At 38.6% G+C, this 19,683-nt stretch overlaps 1 protein-coding gene across 5 annotated transcripts in view; it reads right to left on the bottom strand.

Annotated features, from left to right (window-relative positions):
* Window positions 1–470: 470 nt before the first annotated feature.
* HS3ST5 (heparan sulfate-glucosamine 3-sulfotransferase 5) overlaps window positions 471–19,683 on the bottom strand; it is a 206,373-nt gene continuing 187,160 nt past the window's right edge. For 3 of the 5 annotated variants that reach the window (XM_013175694.3, XM_048065498.2, XM_048065497.2), the window contains exons 3-4: window positions 7,182–7,320; window positions 473–2,210 (exon numbers count right to left, since the gene is read on the bottom strand). In XM_013175694.3, the coding sequence (XP_013031148.2) occupies window positions 1,280–2,210; window positions 7,182–7,288 (1,038 nt within the window). In that variant the 5' untranslated portion in view covers window positions 7,289–7,320 and the 3' untranslated portion in view covers window positions 473–1,279. Of the gene's footprint in view, window positions 2,211–7,181; window positions 7,321–19,683 lie in introns of all 5 variants that reach the window. The other 2 variants (XM_066994404.1, XM_066994405.1) reach the window with 2 other exon arrangements.

The following is a 19,683-nucleotide window of genomic DNA, read 5'->3' as shown; positions in this document are numbered from 1 at the left end:
TGTGGTTGTTTCTGAACAGATGCATATGGTATCACACAAAAGCAGAAGAATCACAACAGTTTTGCCTGACTTCCGAAACATCACCAGCTTTCAGCAATGAAATCTCTGTAACTCCTAATCTGCTTTGTCTGTCGTATTGGTTTCAATGGATGTTCTGTGTTTCTGATATACCTGTTTATAGCTATCTTTTACAGTCATTCTTTAGCCTCATGGGCTACTGCAACTGAATTAATTATTGCGAAGTGCTGTAACAGAACAGCAATAATGTTCTTTGAGCTGTGTATAACACCAGATTCCCAGACGGTCGAGTTTTTTAATAAACTCAGCTTCAATTCATGTATCGGTTTTCTTGACTGTCTAGAAACCAAATATACACATGCAACTCTCACATGTACGTGCACATGATTTATCTGGGCTAAAGCCCCGCAATGATGTACATCAAACAAAGGTAAAAAGCAGTTGCACATATAGGTAACTTTAATCCATTCCATTTTTAAATACCACAATAAATTTAATTTTCACAATAAATTAAATAGTCATATTCAGTTTACAAAATAGAATTACTTAGTGTGAAACCAGTATTTACAAACATTGTACACTATGTACACGATGTTTATCTTTGTTGACACACAAGCATAGAAGAAAAACTTATTTGACCTTTCTTTGACACATGATTGACATGCTACAAGTGACACTATGGTCCATACATTAAAACAATAGTGCAAACTCACCACAGGAACTCCAAAACAATGTAGTTTGTATGAGATAAGTTACTCATTTCAAATAATAAGAAAATAGTACTATCCACTCTCGTTGTAAAAATTCAGCACTATATTTAAAGTGTCAGTATTCCTTCAGCAATATACATACCAAATATAGCCTGAATATTATTCTTTCTCACAGCTTCACAGACTTTTGACATGAATTTGTATGGCATAAACTAACATTCCGCTTAGGTCAATAATTATGTCACACAAACACTTCACCAAGCAAGAGGAACACTGACCCTTTTAATGGTGTCTGACTTTGTTTCCCTAAATACCTCCTTTTCCTTTATTAGTATATCTTAAAAGACACAAATATGTTGATGGTAAATTTATGTTAGTTACTACTCTGTAGAAAAAATTTATCCCACTGTATATTTGGTCACACACTGCATATGTACATGTATGCATGAAAAGAAGTCACTCTGATAGCCGTGTCTATGAAAAGTGCATATTTTAGCAGAGACATTACTGCATGTCTCAGGTGCAACAGAAAGTTTTGTTTGAAGTTTAGGTTAGGGCCAGTTAAATGTCCTCCCAGTGATCTGGTAAAATTTTTGATTAAAAGGATGAAAGAACTTGCGCAATTTGGTAATGACAGAGGTATCCACCTCTGGATGAATGCGTCCCTTGCTACCTGCCAGGCACTTGTTAAATACAATATTAAATCGCAAACAATAAAACCCTCTGGTGGCATTGAAGTATAGATTGTACTGACTTATCCTTGGAGGAAGATTGAGGAACTTCTCGACCAGCTGGAGTTCTGGTAGTGGTTCTGTGATGAGCCTGTCTCCATCTACGATATGAAATTGCTCAATTGGGAAGTATTTTAACCACCTCTCCAGATGTTTTGTGTAGATGCTGGTTCTCACTGCCTTGTACTTAGTGTTCACTTCGCAGGTATTAGGATCAATTGCCAGCTTCTCAAATTTGTAGTAGGTTTTGTTCTTTCTTTCCTTGCCTTCCAGCACCTGAGTATAATCAGAAATAGCTCTTGTGGTGGGTTCCCTGACAATGATCAATAACTTGATAGACGAGTTCATTTTGTAAATCCTCTCAGGTACTTCCTCAGTGATAAAATATGCAGGGCTTTTCTCAATTGTTATTTGATGAGGGTAAGAAAAAGGCATTTTTTTCCGGTACCACTCAATCCCCTTGGCATAGTTCTCATCATTGTCAAAGAAGTGAATCTCTTGAGAAGCTTTGACCACTGCAGGGTGAAGGTTCAGCATCTCTAGCAGCGCGCGGGTGCCTCCTTTCCGCACCCCAATGATGATGGCCTTGGGAAGCTGCTGAACCAGATTGTGCAGTCGTATTTGCTCCTTTGTGGCATTGCCCTTTCGGAACTCATGGAGTAGCCCTCGCTTGAACTGCAGAGCTCGCAGTGCAATTTCTTCCTGGCCACGGGGTCCAAACTGACCATCGATGGGGCAAAGGGGCTGCAGTCTGTAATCAACAGAAGATGTATTTGTAAACAGAGGCCAGCTTTTAAGACAAGTTTTCTGTACAGTTCATAGAAACCTTTTGCAATGTGGTGTTTTTCAACTTCTTTTATTCTGCCAGAGATTAGTAATTAGTGCAAATGGTTTGATTATTTATTCTGGTATTTTGCTATGATCTGTCTGAATAACCCCTTCCTCCACCCTTCTGCTCTTTTCAAGCATAGGCACTGTGATTACTCTTCTTGGAGCTTCTTGAACCTTACCTCACCTCCCACATTACCGATTAATTTGAGATTGTTTCAGCAGTTCTTAAAACATTCTAATATGAATTTTATTTGGTCATTTTGATCCAAAAATCCAGTTCATCTAAGTACTGTCTTTCCACCACTAGTCCTATTCTAGCCTGAATTCTTTCCTCTGTTTCCCATTGCGTTATTAGCTACTGATCCAGAGTTAGCCTTTTTAGTGAAGAGGAGAAAAAGAAATTAAAAACAGCTCTCTAGGCATCAACTCTCAATATTTTCCCTCCTGTTTAGAAGATATCCATTGTTTTTCCTGGGACAGAATCATAGAGACCAAGGTTTTGAATCAGGCATGGTTGATGAAGAACAGAAAAAAACAAGAAGAGAGATTTTCAAAAATGCATTTATTGCATCATTATATCTATGATTTTCTTATCATCATTTTTGTATCCTCTCTCTGAACCAACCTTTTGTGCTTTAGTGTTTCTTCTGTTACCCCTGTTTGTTTGTGCTATTCTTTTACATTCACCTGCAATTATTTCATGTAATTTCTACTTTTCTACTGCTTCCTTCTTGTATTTGATGTCAATGAATGTAAGAAATGAGTCGGTAAGAAAAATATTAAAATTTTGCTCCTACAGGACCTTGAAAAATCCCTCATTTCCACTCCCAAATCAGTGCTTTGTTCTTTATACAAGCCAATGTTACTCTGAAGATGAAATCAGTACATAGGCAGAACTTCCAAGGTCCTACAGAAAAAAAATAACATTAATAATTTTGCAGAGACATGCTCTCCAAAATTAAAGATATCTAAGAACAAAGGTTGCCTAAGCAATTCTAATATGAGCTCGCTGTGCAAGTATATTATGATACATTTTTTAAATTACGTGACCACATGCTATTATTTTTCACAGGACCCCTGCCTCAGCCAGTATACCAGATGGGTAATGCTCATTAATAGCTGTTTAGGTATTCAGTATTTATTCTGGTTTCTCAGCATGTGGCCCCTCACTCATTTACTGTATATTATTCAAACCTTGCTTTCAGGACAGAATTATTTATTTCTTTGTGGCTTTTCCATCCATCACTGCTTGTTGGGGTCTCCTATTTGACACTGATGCTAGGACAATTGATAGCTGGGACAAAGTAAGTTTGATCCCTCTGCATGACCCAATAGCTGCTTCCTTGGCTATCCAAATGCTGAGAGATATGCCCCATTCAGGCAGAGCTGAAGAAATAACCCAGATGAAATTGCTGGGTTCACATGAGCTTTGGATAAGTCCTGCAGACTAATGACAAAGTGTGATGAGAAGTGAGTTCCTGTTATTTCTTCTCTTAAGTTTCTGTTCTCTTCATTTGCTCTCTGCCATCTACTGAGTAAGAGCCTGACTTGGTCACAAAAGCTGTTGCAACACGGATGCAAACCTGCCTGAAAGCAACATCTTAAACAACTTGACTGTGATATTATTTGGTCAGACTGTGGAGTGGCTGGTAAGAGTCTTTCTGCTGCAACACGGTGGCAATTAAAAGCATAAGAAACAGAAGCTGCAATTGCTATCTCTGTTCTTCTATTCCCTCTCCTTCTGTGTATTTGTTATTTGTTTTCAAGCAAAAAGGATTCCACAACAGCAGTTCCAGACCCATCTCAACTAATTTTATCTCTTTCCCTCAAAAAGACAGTTAGCACTGCCTTCAGCATAACACAACAGCTTGTCAAACAGGGTGGCTTCCTTTAAAGTAAATAAATACTTAAGATATCCTGTAGCCTAAGGGAAAGATTGGATGTTGTTAAGAGTCCTTCCTCAACACTTTACGTTTCAGTATTTTCACTCTTTCCCCTTTCTTCTTCTCTCTCTAAACAATAAGAATATCCTTTAAAAGACCATGGCTATTGAGGAATTAAACAGGCATCAGCTGTGGGTAGTTGAACTCTGAGATACAATTGTTTACCATACTAATATTTTTGCTTTTCTGAGTATTTTTTTTTCCCATTAAAATAACAGAGTTGTTTGTGAAGAAAGAATATGTGACCTTTATTGTATCATTGAAGCTGTTCTCCCAAAACAGTCAGTTTCTCAAACAGTTATGGTAAAACTTCACAAATATTCTTCTTGAGAAAATCCAGCATAGATAATCTCAGAAAACTATATTTTTGATAAATATCTGTCCTGTTTTTTGGCTAGGATAGAGTTAATTTTCCTCCTAGTGGCTGGTAGGGTGTTATGTTTTGGATTTAGGATGAGAACAATGTTGATAACACGCTGGTGTTTTAATTGTTGCAGAGCAGTGCTTACACTAAGCCAAGGACTTTTCAGCTTCTCTATCTGTCCTGCCAGCAGGCAGGCTGGGGGTGCAGCAGGAGCTGGAAGGGAACAGACCCAGAACAGCTGACCCCAACTGGCCAAAGAGGTATTCCATACCATATGGCATCATACTCAACAATAAATATGGGGGGGCTGGCTGGGGTGGGGGTACCGGCTGCCCTGGGATAGGCTGGGCATCAGTCAGTGGGTGGTAGGAATTGTATTGTGCATCGCTTGTGTGTACACATTATTATTAGTAGTACTATTATCATTATCATTATTATTTTCATTTATTTTCTGTCCCAATAAACTGTCTTTATCTCAACCCACAGGCTTAATTTTTCTGATTCTCTCCCCCATTCCAGAGAGGGAGGGGGGAGGGTGAGTGAACGACTGTGTGGTGCTTAGCTGCCGTCTGGTTTAAACCACAATGATATCAAAGCAGCTAAAATAAGTCTGGGCAATCTTAACAAGTAGTGTTGCTGCCTTCACTGTCTCTCCTGATCCAAAACAGTGGCTAATTTGCTCCCAATACAAATTTCACAGTGGCAGAAGATTAGGAGACTGGTTCCAGCATAAGCAATTCGGAGCATCAAAGTTGAGTGTGGAGGCTCTTCATGCTGCCAATTAGAAAATCAAGCAACGTAAAGATTGATCCAGATTTTCTCAAAACTTCTAGGGGAAAAAATTGTTTGAATTTCTACAAGTGAAGTAGCTCCATGCACTCAGGATCTGAAGGACAGGGGACTTCCATGGTGGGAGGTGCTCAGTTGATCAGACTTTATGACTCAGTGAATCAGATAAGCTATCAGTAATTTCCTAAGAAAACTCAAATAATTCTTGAGGCTGTTAAATAACCAATCCCCAGATCTCTTGTTCAAGTTTGGACTGGGCCCTAGTGCAGAGGTGGAACATTTCCAGTTAATTAATCCTTGTCTCATGTTTTCTAGTGATTCTTTTCTCTCTTTTTCATAACAAGTGCAAATAAAGGGTTTTGTTTTCACAGTGCGGTATTTTCCACATTGGGTAATGCAAGAAAATGAAACTGATTTTTATTGCCATTGGCAACATTATATATGAAACCTGCGGAATTCACTGCCACAGGAGGTCGATGAGTCAAATACTGTGGTGAGTTAATTTTATGGCCATCAGTAAATTCTGTAGATGTGCAAGCGTAGAAAATAGCATAAGGTTAATTAGATTTCATGCCTTCCAGCATAAAATATACTGTTTCAGGTACCAATAAGGACCTCTGCCTCCATTTCTGGAATCACCGTAACCTCAGTGAAGTTTTCACCTCTGGAGCATCAGAGATGCTTTGGCCACCAGGGGAAAAAAGATAAATCCTGGAGCTTAATTTGCAATATAGTTAGTCCTAGCTGAGAACATGGTCTCCCTCTTCTTCTGAAGTGGGGTTAAGCAGATGAAGAAGGCAGGCAGTGACCTTAAATGGAACTCAGTTGATGTTAGGTATCTCTATTTTCAAATAATTTTCCATGCATTGTTTATTCAGTGTTGTGTCACATGTTTGAACTCAACTAATATTTTCAATTTTTTAAAAGAAGATCACTAATAAGACACTCACAAACTGTCTACCAACTTCTGGCAATCTTGAAGTCTTGTTTCATTCATTCTTTCAAAACAGCTTTTTCTATAGTGTATTTGTGCAGCACCTACAAGAGTAGTCCCAGGCCATTGTGAAGGTGGCAGAACCAGCATGGTCGGTGTAGGTAACACCACTGTTACACTGTCAATAACGAGCCAAAAATTGGCCTGGTCAAAGTGCCAAATACTGTTTGATTACCTCTTCTGGACTTTATACTGCTCTCCAGGAAATCACTTGCAGAGACAATTTACTTATTTAGCACTTTCAACTCTAGAAAATACTGGCTAATTAATACAGTTAAAATTCTCAAACCCTGCAGCAATCTTTCAAGTGAAATAATACTCAAAACTTGACGAGCTACTCTGCAGGCTCATACTTAATTTTAACTACCACTGTAGCACATTAATTGCTAGCTCGTAAATTTAGTAAAGATGGTATATAAATACATCATAACTGTTTTGCTGAAAGTAGAGGTCAACACACAGATGCACGCAGACAAAAATGAACCACCCTAATGGCATTTTTACTGGATGTTGTTTTATTTCTTCTCTGAAAACAGGTGTCAATGTGCTTAGAATACAAATGGGCAGACAGAAATACTTTGATAGGGATGACCTGCAACTTTATTTTTCTACTCTGTTCTCCAAAGAGAAGGAAAGAACAATGAAAATCAGTATTAGGATGGACAGTCTTTCTATGTATGAGTAGGAAGGAAGGAAGGAAGGAAGGAAGGAAGGAAAAGGAAAAAAATCAGACCTTTTAAACAGAAGCTCAGACAATCTGAGCACATTTACAATTAAGAGAGCAGCTACTGAACGACTTACCTATCCAAGCTCCCAACTCTGGCAACTAGATATAGGAGACTTCCAATAGCAAGGCTGCCTAGCACAAAGAGCTTCTGTCTCAGCAACGCCTGCTGTTTGAATAGCATGGCCCTCCATCAATCTTCAGGACTTCTTCAGTCTGCAGAGAAAAGAACATATAAAGCTCTCATCAGAAAACAATATGCAGGGTGATGTTTCATAACAGGCCTTTGATCAGTTGTTGCAGGTAATTAAGCCACATTTGAAAAAATTTTTCAAAACTGCAAAATGAGTAGTTAAAACTTTTTTTGTTTGTTTGCTACTGTTTCTCTGTCCCACATGGTAACACCAGGCAGTGCATCTGGACAAGGGAGATAATTCTGTAAGTAATGTTTCAGCTACAACCACCATCACTAGGGCTCTCTAATAGTCACAGCTTAGGGCTTGGCTGTGTAAGAGGTTTATATTGTAATAGCATCAAGAACTGGGCTTGAAGATCCTGTGCACAGAGTGCGTGGGGCAGGTTTACTGTGTCTCTATTACATTATTAGAGTGTTAACTATACAGAAATCTAAACCACTACATTTCCTGATCTGTGCCAGCAAGTTCATGATGGCAGACCTGAGAAGCATGTAGTTAGGCTGGGCACGTGGACATTTTTTCAACAGCAGCGTGACAGTGAGCGACATATCCTGTCAGCTCTCCCTGCATGTCAGCTTTGGCTGGAGAACCCCCTAAGCACTACATCTGCCTGACACCAGCCTTGGCTGTCACCTTAGGACCTGGTGGGATGCAAACTGTTGTCTCTGAGCTGAGAATGTCCATACTAATTCCCATCTTATAGGAACAACTAAGCATGGACTTAAATTTCCTTTTCTGATGTGTGCCAAAGATTACCAAAAGCCCACTGTCCTGATTTTGTTGAGACAAAGATTTTTTTTTTTTCTTCCTTCCATACTAGCTCATAGAGTGCTATATTTTGGATTTGTGATGAAAATCCAAAAAACACAAATGTGTTAGCTGTTGCAGAGCAGTGCTTGCACAGAGCCAAGGACTTTCCTACTTCTCGTGCTGCCATGCCAGCAAGGAGACTGGGTATACAGCAGGACCCGTGAGGGAAAATACCCAGGACAGCTGGCCCAAACTGGCAAAAGGAATATCCCATGACTCTTCACTCGAAATTAAGTTGGTGCTTGGGAGTGCAAACCTGTTTAGCAGACTCATTAGACTGGATGCCTAAATACTTTATTACTGAGAACTGAAGATAAAGAGCAGTCCTTCCTTTCAGAGCACAGCTAAAGACGATGCTGTTCTTCACTCTGTTCCAGTCTTGGACTTTCTTATAAGTGTACAGGAGACTTAAATTACAAGTCCCCTCACTGGCTCATATCTCCTACCTGCCAGATGAATGTTTTATTCACCAAATTAATTCTCTTGATATAAAAAACATAAACATAAACCACTCATTCATTTGTCACTCCCTAGACCAGGGAATGTTCCATGTGTTGTGGATCAGTTTCAACAAAAACAGCGTTTTTTTTTTTTTTCCTTCTGAATTTTAACAACTTATTTTAAATGATTTTTTGATGTCAAGCCTCTTAAGTTTCGTGACTAAATCTCCCTTTGCGGTTCACTTTATTTTATTTTTTTTCCCACCCTTGGGATTGCATCAGGCAAGACAGGGACAGATTATTAGAAGTATATGACTATATGCAGAAGCAGGAAAGGTAGTAAGAGTACAAGGTGTGACTGGCTGGTGTTAAAAAAAGCTTGCAAATATTTATTTGTCCTGACCATACTGTTATATTTTTGGCCCAGGAAGCTCTCACAGGATTCTAGGATACGGTTTGGCAGCTAGCACAAGCCAGAGACCATTCACTCCCAATAACCGGCATGCATGCAGCCTGTCTGCCCCAGTGCTAGGTGAACTGAGCAGTAGGGATGCAGGTCACTCCATATGGATTGTCTTCAGGGCAGTAGTATAGTCAGACCGAAGCACATTTAATTTATTGGTACAGAGAAAGCCTTTGTAACTCTAACCCATCATCTCTTGCATGCAACATTGGAGCTCTGAGTCCAGCTGAGTCTGTAATACACTTCTGCTGAGCTAATAATAACAGTAACTCCTTAAATAGTCAAGTCATAGCTAGGTATAACCTATCATACAGAACATATTGTTTTCCACATAGATAAAAGCAACTCTATAATAAGAACTTTCAAATAAGATCCTTTTTGCAACAAGAATCACATAAAACAGACTAAAAGGAGTTTGCAATGTAAATAGAAAGACAGGAGTATTATAATCCTTTTAAAAGTAAATGAGAAACAAAGGTTGAGAGAGATTAAGTGATTTGTTCAAGGTCACAGAGAAAACCTGTAGCAATAGTGGGATTCAGTGTGAAGTGCCTACATTCCTATCTAGTGCCTTAACTACGTGATAAGCATTTTTTTTGTTAGTATACTTTTTCGTAACATCGAACAAAAGACATAAAAATGCTGTATGGAGGAGGAATGCTAGACATTGAACAAGGCAGAAAAAACCAGCAGAACATTAATAATTAAGAAAAATGCACAGATACTTTATCACTGTTAATATGCTACAGCTAATTACTCTTTTAATTTATTTAATTAAAAAAGGCGAAAGAGAAAGACATGATGATCATGATGAGGATACCAAATTTTCATAGGCTTCCAGTTTTAAATCCTTCAGTGCTACTCTCTCTAAATGAAAGTATAACGTCCATGTTACAACAATTGGTTCTGAACTTCCTCTCTCAGAAACAGCCCTCTACATGAAAAAAAGTGCTCTCCACATTTCCTCCTTCACACGCTCTTGGACTATAGTTAATTCCTCCTTGCAGGTCTCCCTGAGGCTATGGAGGTCATCAGACCATAATGAAATCAATTAAAGACAAAACTGAAGACAAGCTGTTTCAGGAAGTAAGTTCCACATGGTCTTATTCGTTCCATATTCATGTGTGCAATAAATTTCAACGGGAAAAAAATAAAGAAATAAATGTTCTGTTTGCTCCGTGTTTCTATGTACCTGAGTGTATTTCCACATATGAAAACCTTTTTGGCAGAATAACAAGTATTGAACACTCACTAGAACTGCAAATGTAACATTATTTATTTGCTTAAGTGTTTTTTGTTATTACTTTAAGCATTTAATTTAAAGTCCACAGAAGGAGCTTTATTCTAGAGAGGCTGTGTCCACTATAATACTTTTCTCAGATGTTAGCTGTTTTCATAAAATAAAATATTGAAAAATAATATCTCAGCTTCAGAAATGGCTACATCTTGCACTGGATGTACCGAGACAGCTCCGTGTGACAGAGAAGAGCACTGAAGAAACAGTGCTATTTAAGCCACAGAGTTAACGCAATCAGAATGTGGTTAAAGTGAAGGTCCCTAAGGCAGAAATGTTGTTGGAGACTAACACAGCAACACTTAAAAATAGAAGAAACAAAAATTTTGGGACACATTATAAGGTGCACAAAGTTTACTGTATGGAATGTGCACTTTTAAACCTAAGAAGAAGCTGGAAGGCAAGATAAAACATAATCCAAAGTGACAAGATTTTAGCAGTTAAGCAAATAAGGATTTTATTTTTGGAATTTTGATCTCTGTTAGGGACCATGACTGAACTCAAACACCAGCTTCTGAGCAGCAGCAGGAGGCTTGGGGAAGCAGCAGGCAGAAGTTTGCCAGTAGCTGGATGCTGAATGTGGAACCTCCTACCAAAAGAGATGACAGTATACTGGTGCAAATCTCCAGTGGGCTTACATCACAGACACCTATCTTGAACAATCTAGTTAAATATGAAAATACACAAAGAAAGTCATTTCCTGGATATCCACGATGCATAAGAACAACATAATTCACAATTTAGAACATGTAATTTCTAGAAATGAAACTGTGTTCAACAGAGAAAAAAAAAAAAAAGAAGAAGAAGATCAAGATGATTTGTGAATTTCAGATGAACAACTAACCTAACCTGTTAGATTGGCATGGAAAAGTTAAATAAAGAGGCTTAATTTAGTGTATTGATGTGTATGCCTCACTCAGCCCCATTTCCTATGGGAGAATGTAAGTGAGAAGAAGGTGTTTATTGAATGAATTGCCAAGAGAAGACAGAGGAAGACCATGTAGAACTATGATAATAATACCAACTGAAAAACAGATGGACTGTTCCTAAGGAGACGATGATTGTGGATAGAGGAAGATGTTGCAAGTGCTGGCCTAATAGAGCAAATTTTTGGTGAACTCTCCCACAAGTTAATTTTAGGTTCAAGTTACGTCAAAGTCAAATTAAGTTTAAATTAAAGATGTAAAATGTAAGTATAATCAGAAGCTTTGTAAAGACTTGCTAGATGGATGTGGAAGTAAAAGGAATATTTTATGGGTTATGGTGCTGACAAGATCAGGCAACAGCATCATTCACTCTGGTGGCCGTGCTAAAGACCTGAAATGGCAACCCAGAAGAAAGAAAGCAAAGACAGTGACATAAGGCACATTACAACAGGTTCCAATTAGATTGAAGAAGACATATGCCCTAAGTGTAATTTTAAGAAGCAGGAATCCCATGATATTTCAACAAACGAAATTAAAATCACTTAGGACATTAAGAATTTTTCAGAGTACCAAGACAGAAACACGGTGGCAGTGAAACAAATGGCCTTCCCTCTGTGAGAGGGAAGGAATTATACCCCCATATGCCACTATACAACATCATTGACTAAATGTATTGAAAGGTTCAATGGTTAAGTCAAAAGTTTAGTCCATTGGCTAACACAAATGGGTGAAAATGGGAAAACAAAACAAAACCTTATCAACAATGATGGCACCACTGATCTAAGTCTGAATTTGATAACAAATTTCCAGAAGCACTGAAACCAGAAGTTGTTGCTATAATAACCTATTCCAAATAAACAGACAATGAGGCAGCAAAACCATCAGAAAGTTATTTGAAAATTATCAGAGGGAAATTTTTAGACCCACAGGGCAGAGATAGGAAGATGCTATTGATAAATGAATAAAGCATGGTTGACTATGGAGAGAAGTGTAAGAAAGGAAGGCAACATGCAATTCTTGCATAAGCAGGTTGAAGAGAGACAGTCTTGATGGAGTGATGTGATGTGCTAATCAAAGTGAAGTACAAACCACCAACACATATGCACAAAGGAGGCTGAAGAAATAATAAATAAGATTTTTTAAAATTGAATTTATCAATCATTTGGATTTATTAAAAATTATTATTAAAAATTAAAATTATTAAAAATTTTAAAAATTATTATTATTATTATTTTTATTATTTGGCACACCAGCAGGGGTCATCTGTTGACCAACAAATATTTGTCTTCATGCATTGCAAAAATATCTCTGTGTTTATGTGGGATTTAAACAGTGACTGAGAAAACAAGTCACGGAACTGACCACTTGGCACATTTCCATTTCTCTTGCTTCTGCATTATGTTTCTAGAAAGTTAACTACAGCTTCTTGCATTTGTCACTGTGAGTAAAATTCATACAAATCAGGAACTTAGTCTTTGTATGAGGTTAGAAAACTCATAGCGTTTGGGAAAGAATGAAATTTATCCTTCAAATTGTGTGCATCAGCTTATCAGCTCATGATCTGCATGCTCTGGCAGAAATAGCCAGTCATGCACCTGCTCTTTCCTTAGCCTCCTCTAGGTCTCCTTCCCTTTGTGCAAGGTCACCACTGGTAACAGTCTAGGCCAGTGGCAAGGAAAAGATACGCACCCTCTGTATTTTTCCCAGTACCCTTTGCTTAGACAGTTTAATTGCAACAATACTACCGCATCATGTGGAATGCACTAAAGAGTTGCAATGATCATGATAAAGCAGAACATGACATTTCATTACAGAGAGGATTTTTCATTCCTAATAGAATTGAATACCAAAGAACTGACAATTATTATTATTTTATTTTTTATTTTTATTTTTATTTTTAACATTGTACCACAAAATAGATAATGAAAACAGAAAGCTTTGAAAATACGAATCTTCTGTGGGAAGGACAAAGGTCTGAGCCTGCAGAAAGGGAATTTCAATTTCAGTTTTTCAAAAATCTTCCGTAGTAATTCATACTTGCAATATCAAAAAACAATTTAATTTCAGATGAGTAATTACAGCGTTTCATTCTTTTTCCCTCTTAAATACTACTGAATTAAATGGGATGAAGTAATGTTAGTACACTTTTCAGGACCTGAAGGAAGAGAAGATGGAAACCCTTTCACTACGGGGAGCAAGTTCACAGATTCTCATAAATGTCCCTGCCTTCTAAACATGTCCTTTTCTCCTCATAGCTCATATTGACTGAAACAATGAAACAGTGGAGAAGAAAATGTCAGCAAAGCTGGCAGAAAATAGTAGTGGATGCAGATAAACTCCAACATAAAGATTTCCTATAATCTTATGCCACTGCTGTGACAATAACTTAAAAATACCTTTTCCTATCTACTATTATAGAGTTTTGACATTTACAACTGCCTTTAAGCCGCCCTTGAAGCCAGTTCTTTGTGTAACAAAGGTGTAATATATTTTCTCTAGAAAGTTTGTTTTCCTCTGGGAGACCATCCACAAACTCAGCAATTGTATGCAGATATTAGGTAAACAGACACGTGATTCTTTCACAGAAGTTAGCACACTACCAGTGCTGAAGGAAAACATTTGTGATTCGTATCTGAAATCCATCATGGCTAGCTCAGGTGGTATGCCTGGATATCTGGGTTCTCTGAAGCCTACAGAGAACAGTAGAGGCCAGTTATTTAGTCCACTGTCCATAGGTCATCTCAGTCTAGACACCCTCAGTGCTCATCTATCTGTAGTTTCATTCTTCATTGTCTTCTTTTCTTCTTTTCTTCTTCATTGTCTCATTCTTTTCTCAGTCCAAACTCTTTTTTTTTTTTTTTTCCAGTCTCAATGAAAGACATTGAGCAAAGTGGTAATCGAAAGAGAGAAACAACTGCAAAGCTGCCCTGTGCCAAACAGATCTGCTGCCAGACTGTCAGAGTAGTTAGGAATATCAGACTCTTTGATGCCCTTGAGGTCTCAGACACATCTGCTTAGGAAAACTGCCTTATTGCCTCTGAGCCAGCAAGGCAGGCGGCTGTGTTCTGCTGAAAGATGACTAGGCTGCCATGATCCATGCTTAGCTACAGTGCTCCAGGAACACTTCCAAGCACATAGATCTTAATAGGACTTCATTAGTCCAAAATACATATGCCTGTCTCCTTGCCAGCATCCTGGAGTATATTACCCTGCATTGCTCTTCATAGAGCACAAGATTAATCTGATAGGGTTAGCCCTTTTCTTCATATTAATGGTGTTTCCCCAGATACTTCCCTTCTTTCCTTCTGAAATGAGCACCTTTCTTGTCTGCTTCATTTCTCAGGAATATTGGAACTGATGACTCTGTGATAGAAAACCTGTGGAATTGGATTTCTGACTGTGGAAAGTTTATAATAGATACTAATTTCACACTTTTCAAAAGAGAATGCCAGCCTCATTTCTTCCGGTTGGCATTATGACAGCTGCAACCAAAAATTGACAGAGAAGAACCAGGGAACATTGGCACTTTAGGAATCAACAGGGAAATACCTGTGAATTGTCCCAAAGGAATTAGGGAGGGCTCCTCCAAAAAGGTGATACAGCCTATAGCCCAGCTATTTTGCCCCTATACCAGTGCACAACAGATGGGAAACAAGCAGGAGGAGCTGGAAACCACTGTGCAACTAGAAAACCATGACCTAATCGCTGTCATGGAAATATGATAGGACAAATCAAACAAAAGGAACACAGCAATTAAGGGCTACAAGTTTTTCAGAAAGATAGGCAGGGAAGGAGGGGCATGGTGTTGCCCTCTGTGTTAAGGAAGGGATATATTGTGAAGAGCTGCCTCTGAGAAACACAGACAGGTTGGGAGCTTGTGTGTGAAAGTTAAGGTCCAGACGAATAAAGGTATGGTTACGGTCTACCAAAAGCTACCTGATCAAGGGGAGCCTGTTGACAAGGCCTTCCTGCTTCAGCTACAAGAAGCACTGAGCTCACAGGCTCTCATCCTGATGGGGGACTTCAATCCCCTGTCTGCTCACTGAGAAAGCTACACAGGAGGCTGTAAGTGATCCAGGAGACTCCTGGAGTGTGTCAAGGATAACTTCCTGATCCAGGGTTTAAACAAATCAGCCAGAGGAGAAGCATACTGGACCTGGTCCTCACCAGTACATATAAACTCATGAAAGAAGTTTGGACTGGAGGCAGTATGGGCCGCAGTAACCAAGCCCTAGTTGAGTTTGTCATCTCAAGGAATACGAGCCTGGCAAAAAGCAAAGTCAGGACCCTGAACTTTGGTAGAGCAAACTTGCAGCTGTTAACCTAGTGGATGACATCCCCTGGGACACTGTCCTTAGGGACAAAGAAATTGATCAGAGCTGGCAGCTCTTTAAGGACTTCAGAGTGCAAGATTTGGGTTTGTGACTCTGTGATCTGCTTCTTCGGCAGCTGCAGATTTCCCTGTGTATCCTGTGGAGCAGTCAGCTCTCTCTTGCCAACCTGCATATCCTTAGGTAGATCACTTGCTCATCTCTTTTCTCTTGTCCAAACTTATATCATGGACTGCTCCACTACTGATGAAAAAACACCACACTAATTAGTATAGAGCACACATTCTGGATCAGTAGCATCAATCTTTTACTCAGACCCTTAATCTGAGCCATCTTCAGCTCAGACTACTCTCCAAAACCTTGTATAAAGGATAATTTTATGTATATATATATATATATATATATATACACACATATATATATATTTTTTTTTCCATGGATTCCTATCACCATTTTATCTTAAATACTGCAGTGGTCTTTCCTCTGGCCTTGACAAACATAACTTTGCTCCGTTCACACCCATTCTGAACAACATTGCCAAAATCATTCTTACAGCCTGTGTCTCTGACCACACGTGTCTAGGCATCTTTTTTTCTGTCTTTCCCCTTTCTCTCAATGCCTTTCTGTATATATCTATTTCTTGGTATTCCATGGGTTTTGTATTGGAGGAACAGGGAGAACAGGAGTTTAAAGATTAGACCCCAAAGACAACTCAGTTAATTTTCAAAATATAATGTCTAGATGCTTATTCCTCTGTAAGTCCTGGTCATAACATCTCCCTAAGAAGTGCTGCTTATTTTAATGATGAAATCTAAGTGAAAATATCAATTCCAGTTAAACCAGGGACTTGTTATAACACCTTCATGAGAAAGGGAGACCTATTAACAGTTTTCTCTGAAAATGAAAGAGCTGTGATTTTCTGCTGTGCATGTGTTTTAAAGGCCAATAATACACTGCTATATTGGCCTGAGTGACAGCTTACAGCCCCCATCTGGGAGGAAAAAAAGGGGAAAAGGAGAGACAGCTCATGTCTGTAGCAACCAGGTGTTACAGAACTGCACAGTGCCAGAGAGTTCTCTATAAATGAGCTCTGCTTGCTAAGCAGTCCTGTTTCCCTTGCACAGCCCATTCATCTTCCTCCCACTGGGCAGCATGAGCTGCAGAATTAACTGCTGTCTTGGGGCTGTGTTCACTCTCTTGCATGTATCCAGCTTGGCAAATAAGCCTTTCCTATGGTTTTAAATTAAACAAACTAACAAACAAAACAAACAAAAAAAGTCAACCAAAACCTCTTTGTACATCCTTTACTGGTAGGTCTCTGAGGCAAGAAAGATGCCAGCAGAGAGGTGTGTGCTTCTGATCCTCACCACAGTCACACCTGAAAAATCATAGACAGGCTGCTCCTCTGCTGGCAGGAGATGCCTTCTCTATCTGTCTCTTTAGAGCGACTTGAATATTTTTGGTGTACTACTCATGGTCCTTCTCTTATCCTGATTTCACATTAATGCAGCTTGATTGGCTTGCTGGACTAAGTTTAGCTCCATGGAACAGAGAGAATCTAATCCTTCCTTTATGGGTGATTATGATTTAGCATCATTTTCCTAGAGATATATTCGTTTATTAAAGTTAAACTTATTTTTTTCCTGACCTAACATAGTGACTGACACCACATGGACTATCCATATTTTTGGATGTAGACAAATTTTGCTTGCATGGTAATATATGTTAGAAATGATGCCACAGTGAAGGATCATCACTTGCATACCACGTAAGTTAGTCATGAATCAGTGAAAGAAGAGAGAGAATCAATGGATTTAGCTAGATGTGAAGCTCTAGTGATTTATCCAGGAATTTGAAATAACCTCTGGCCTATGCAGTTCACGTTTGTAGTGGTCGTTATTCAACATATCTGTCTGGTTTGGCTACATTTCCCCCTGAAATTCGTTTACAGAACTTACATTACAATGCCTATTGGGATTATGGGCTGGTGGTAGCCTCAACACTGATTATTTTGTAGAAATATAGAAAGCTGTAAAATAATCTGCACAATTTCAAATATATTGAAATGTACTGTTGGCTGAGAATTAACTGCAAAATATCTCAATGCTTGTTTAATTGGCTTTGAAATGTAAAAAAACACCTCCACATGTCAATTTATATTCAAAATAACCTTGTATTCAAAACAACTGCACTACATGTATGAAATAAAGTTAAACTAATTCAACTTCCTATGGGAAAAAAAAAAGTTCTACAGTGTTTTACTACTAGTGGAGACATCAGGGAGTGACATGTTACAAATGTCTCAACAGATGGAAGATTTGATCTAATAATGTAGGAAAAGATACAAATAATTTATTTGTCAGTTGGTGGGGGAAAAAAGAGTGAATAATTTATTTGGTCAATATTATTCAATCATCAATAGAGTTGGTAGAATAATTTATAAATTTGCTTATGAATAATTTATTCATCAATTGATGGTAGGAGGAAATTAATGAAGTAAACAATATTCAAATAACATTGAACAGGCTCTCAGACCCAGGCAGGGCAGATCTGAGGAATGGATTTTGTTCTCCTCAGCCTGATGACAGGCTGTGTACCAATGCAGCACATCACCAAAGTGCAGCTGCACTGTAGCTGCTTCTGTAGTTTGCTGATAGCAATCACCTTCTTTCCCATCTACACACCAAGGCCAATAAATCACCAAAGGTGCCCTGACAGTGCTGGGTGGCTTCTCTGTCTTTGGTGGGAAGCAGCTTGGAAATTCCTCATGTAGTAGTCCGCTGGTGTCTGCAGACCGTCTGCTTCTGACACGTGCTAGCAAAGGCTGCAGGTGCCATCACAGCCCTTCAGCAGCTTGAAATGTGTCACACGGTTGAGAAATGTGCTGCACCCTGCTTGTGCACGCAAAGTAGGAAGCAGAGGGTTTCCCTCAGAAAGCCACAGGGTAGTGCCCCTTATTTCCAGACAGACTGCAAAAATAAAAAGTAAAACTCCAAGATAATCTAGGAGAAAAAGCCTTAACAGCTTAAACTATTTCATTGTGCATCCTTAAAGGGGCAAATTGTCAAGCTGCTGAGATTCACAACAGATTTTAAAAGTCTGGTTGTGCAACTGAATCGTGCTGTGCATGAAATCACATGACAAAGTGTTGACATGTAAAGAGTTAAAAATACCCCCCTTGACACCCTGTCTTTTCAAATATGACTTCACAGGCTTGTTACTTTGACAGTTGAAATCATTTCAAGGCAAATCTTATTTGAAAATAATTTCTAGATTTGTGTGTGTGTGGAAATTTAGTAATATTTATTAATATCTTTCTAATGTGGCTGTGTGAGATGGAAGTTTCTGTGTAATGCATTCAGAAACATCCCACTGCCTTCAGACAGAATCCACGGGTTTGCTCTGAGTTTGCTTTATGGCCATTGAATGGATCATTTACAAATTCAGTCTGAATATTAACCAGGAGCTGTAAAAGAATATCATTAATAAAAATAATTTCAACATAGCTTCTGTTGTACTGTAATCTCAGTTTGTAATAGCTGCCATAAAGACACAAATAAAAACTAAGCATGAGGATATGAACAGTTTTTTTTTTCTTTTATTTTCCCGTTTTCAAAGTGTTAAGTTTAACGGTGGATATATGTATAGTTTGGGATGAAAACAGACACCCTTTATGAATAGACTAAGTGGAGGAATCAGCTGGCTTATGCCCTCCTCTCAACTGCTACCAGGGTTTTTCCATCCTTTGTTCCTTTGTTAAATATAAACTGTAAGCACTGAAAATCAAAAAAAAAAAAAAAAAAGGGAAAGTTTATGAATTATACACGGTCACAGAGTTTATTAGTGCTCTGTGCTCAGCCTCTTGGGAGTCACTGGAAGAAGGGCTTTGAGCAATTTCTAAATTTTCAAATGGGTTCTCCATTTCTTTATCTCATTCAGCTTTTGATATGGTGCATAAATTATTTATCAGGCCTACCATTATTTCGTTAGCTCGCGTTGTCCTCTGGCACCATGTCTGCAGAACGATATTCATTTTGCATTTACAATTACTAACCTTAAAAGAAATCAGTTAATTCTTCCTCTCTACAGTTCTCTCATTTAGCAGAATGATGTGTGAA

Source organism: Anser cygnoides, chromosome 3 (genome assembly GCF_040182565.1).
Source record: "Anser cygnoides isolate HZ-2024a breed goose chromosome 3, Taihu_goose_T2T_genome, whole genome shotgun sequence".
NCBI lineage: Eukaryota > Metazoa > Chordata > Aves > Anseriformes > Anatidae > Anser > Anser cygnoides.
This window is presented reverse-complemented; position numbering and strand designations above follow the sequence as displayed.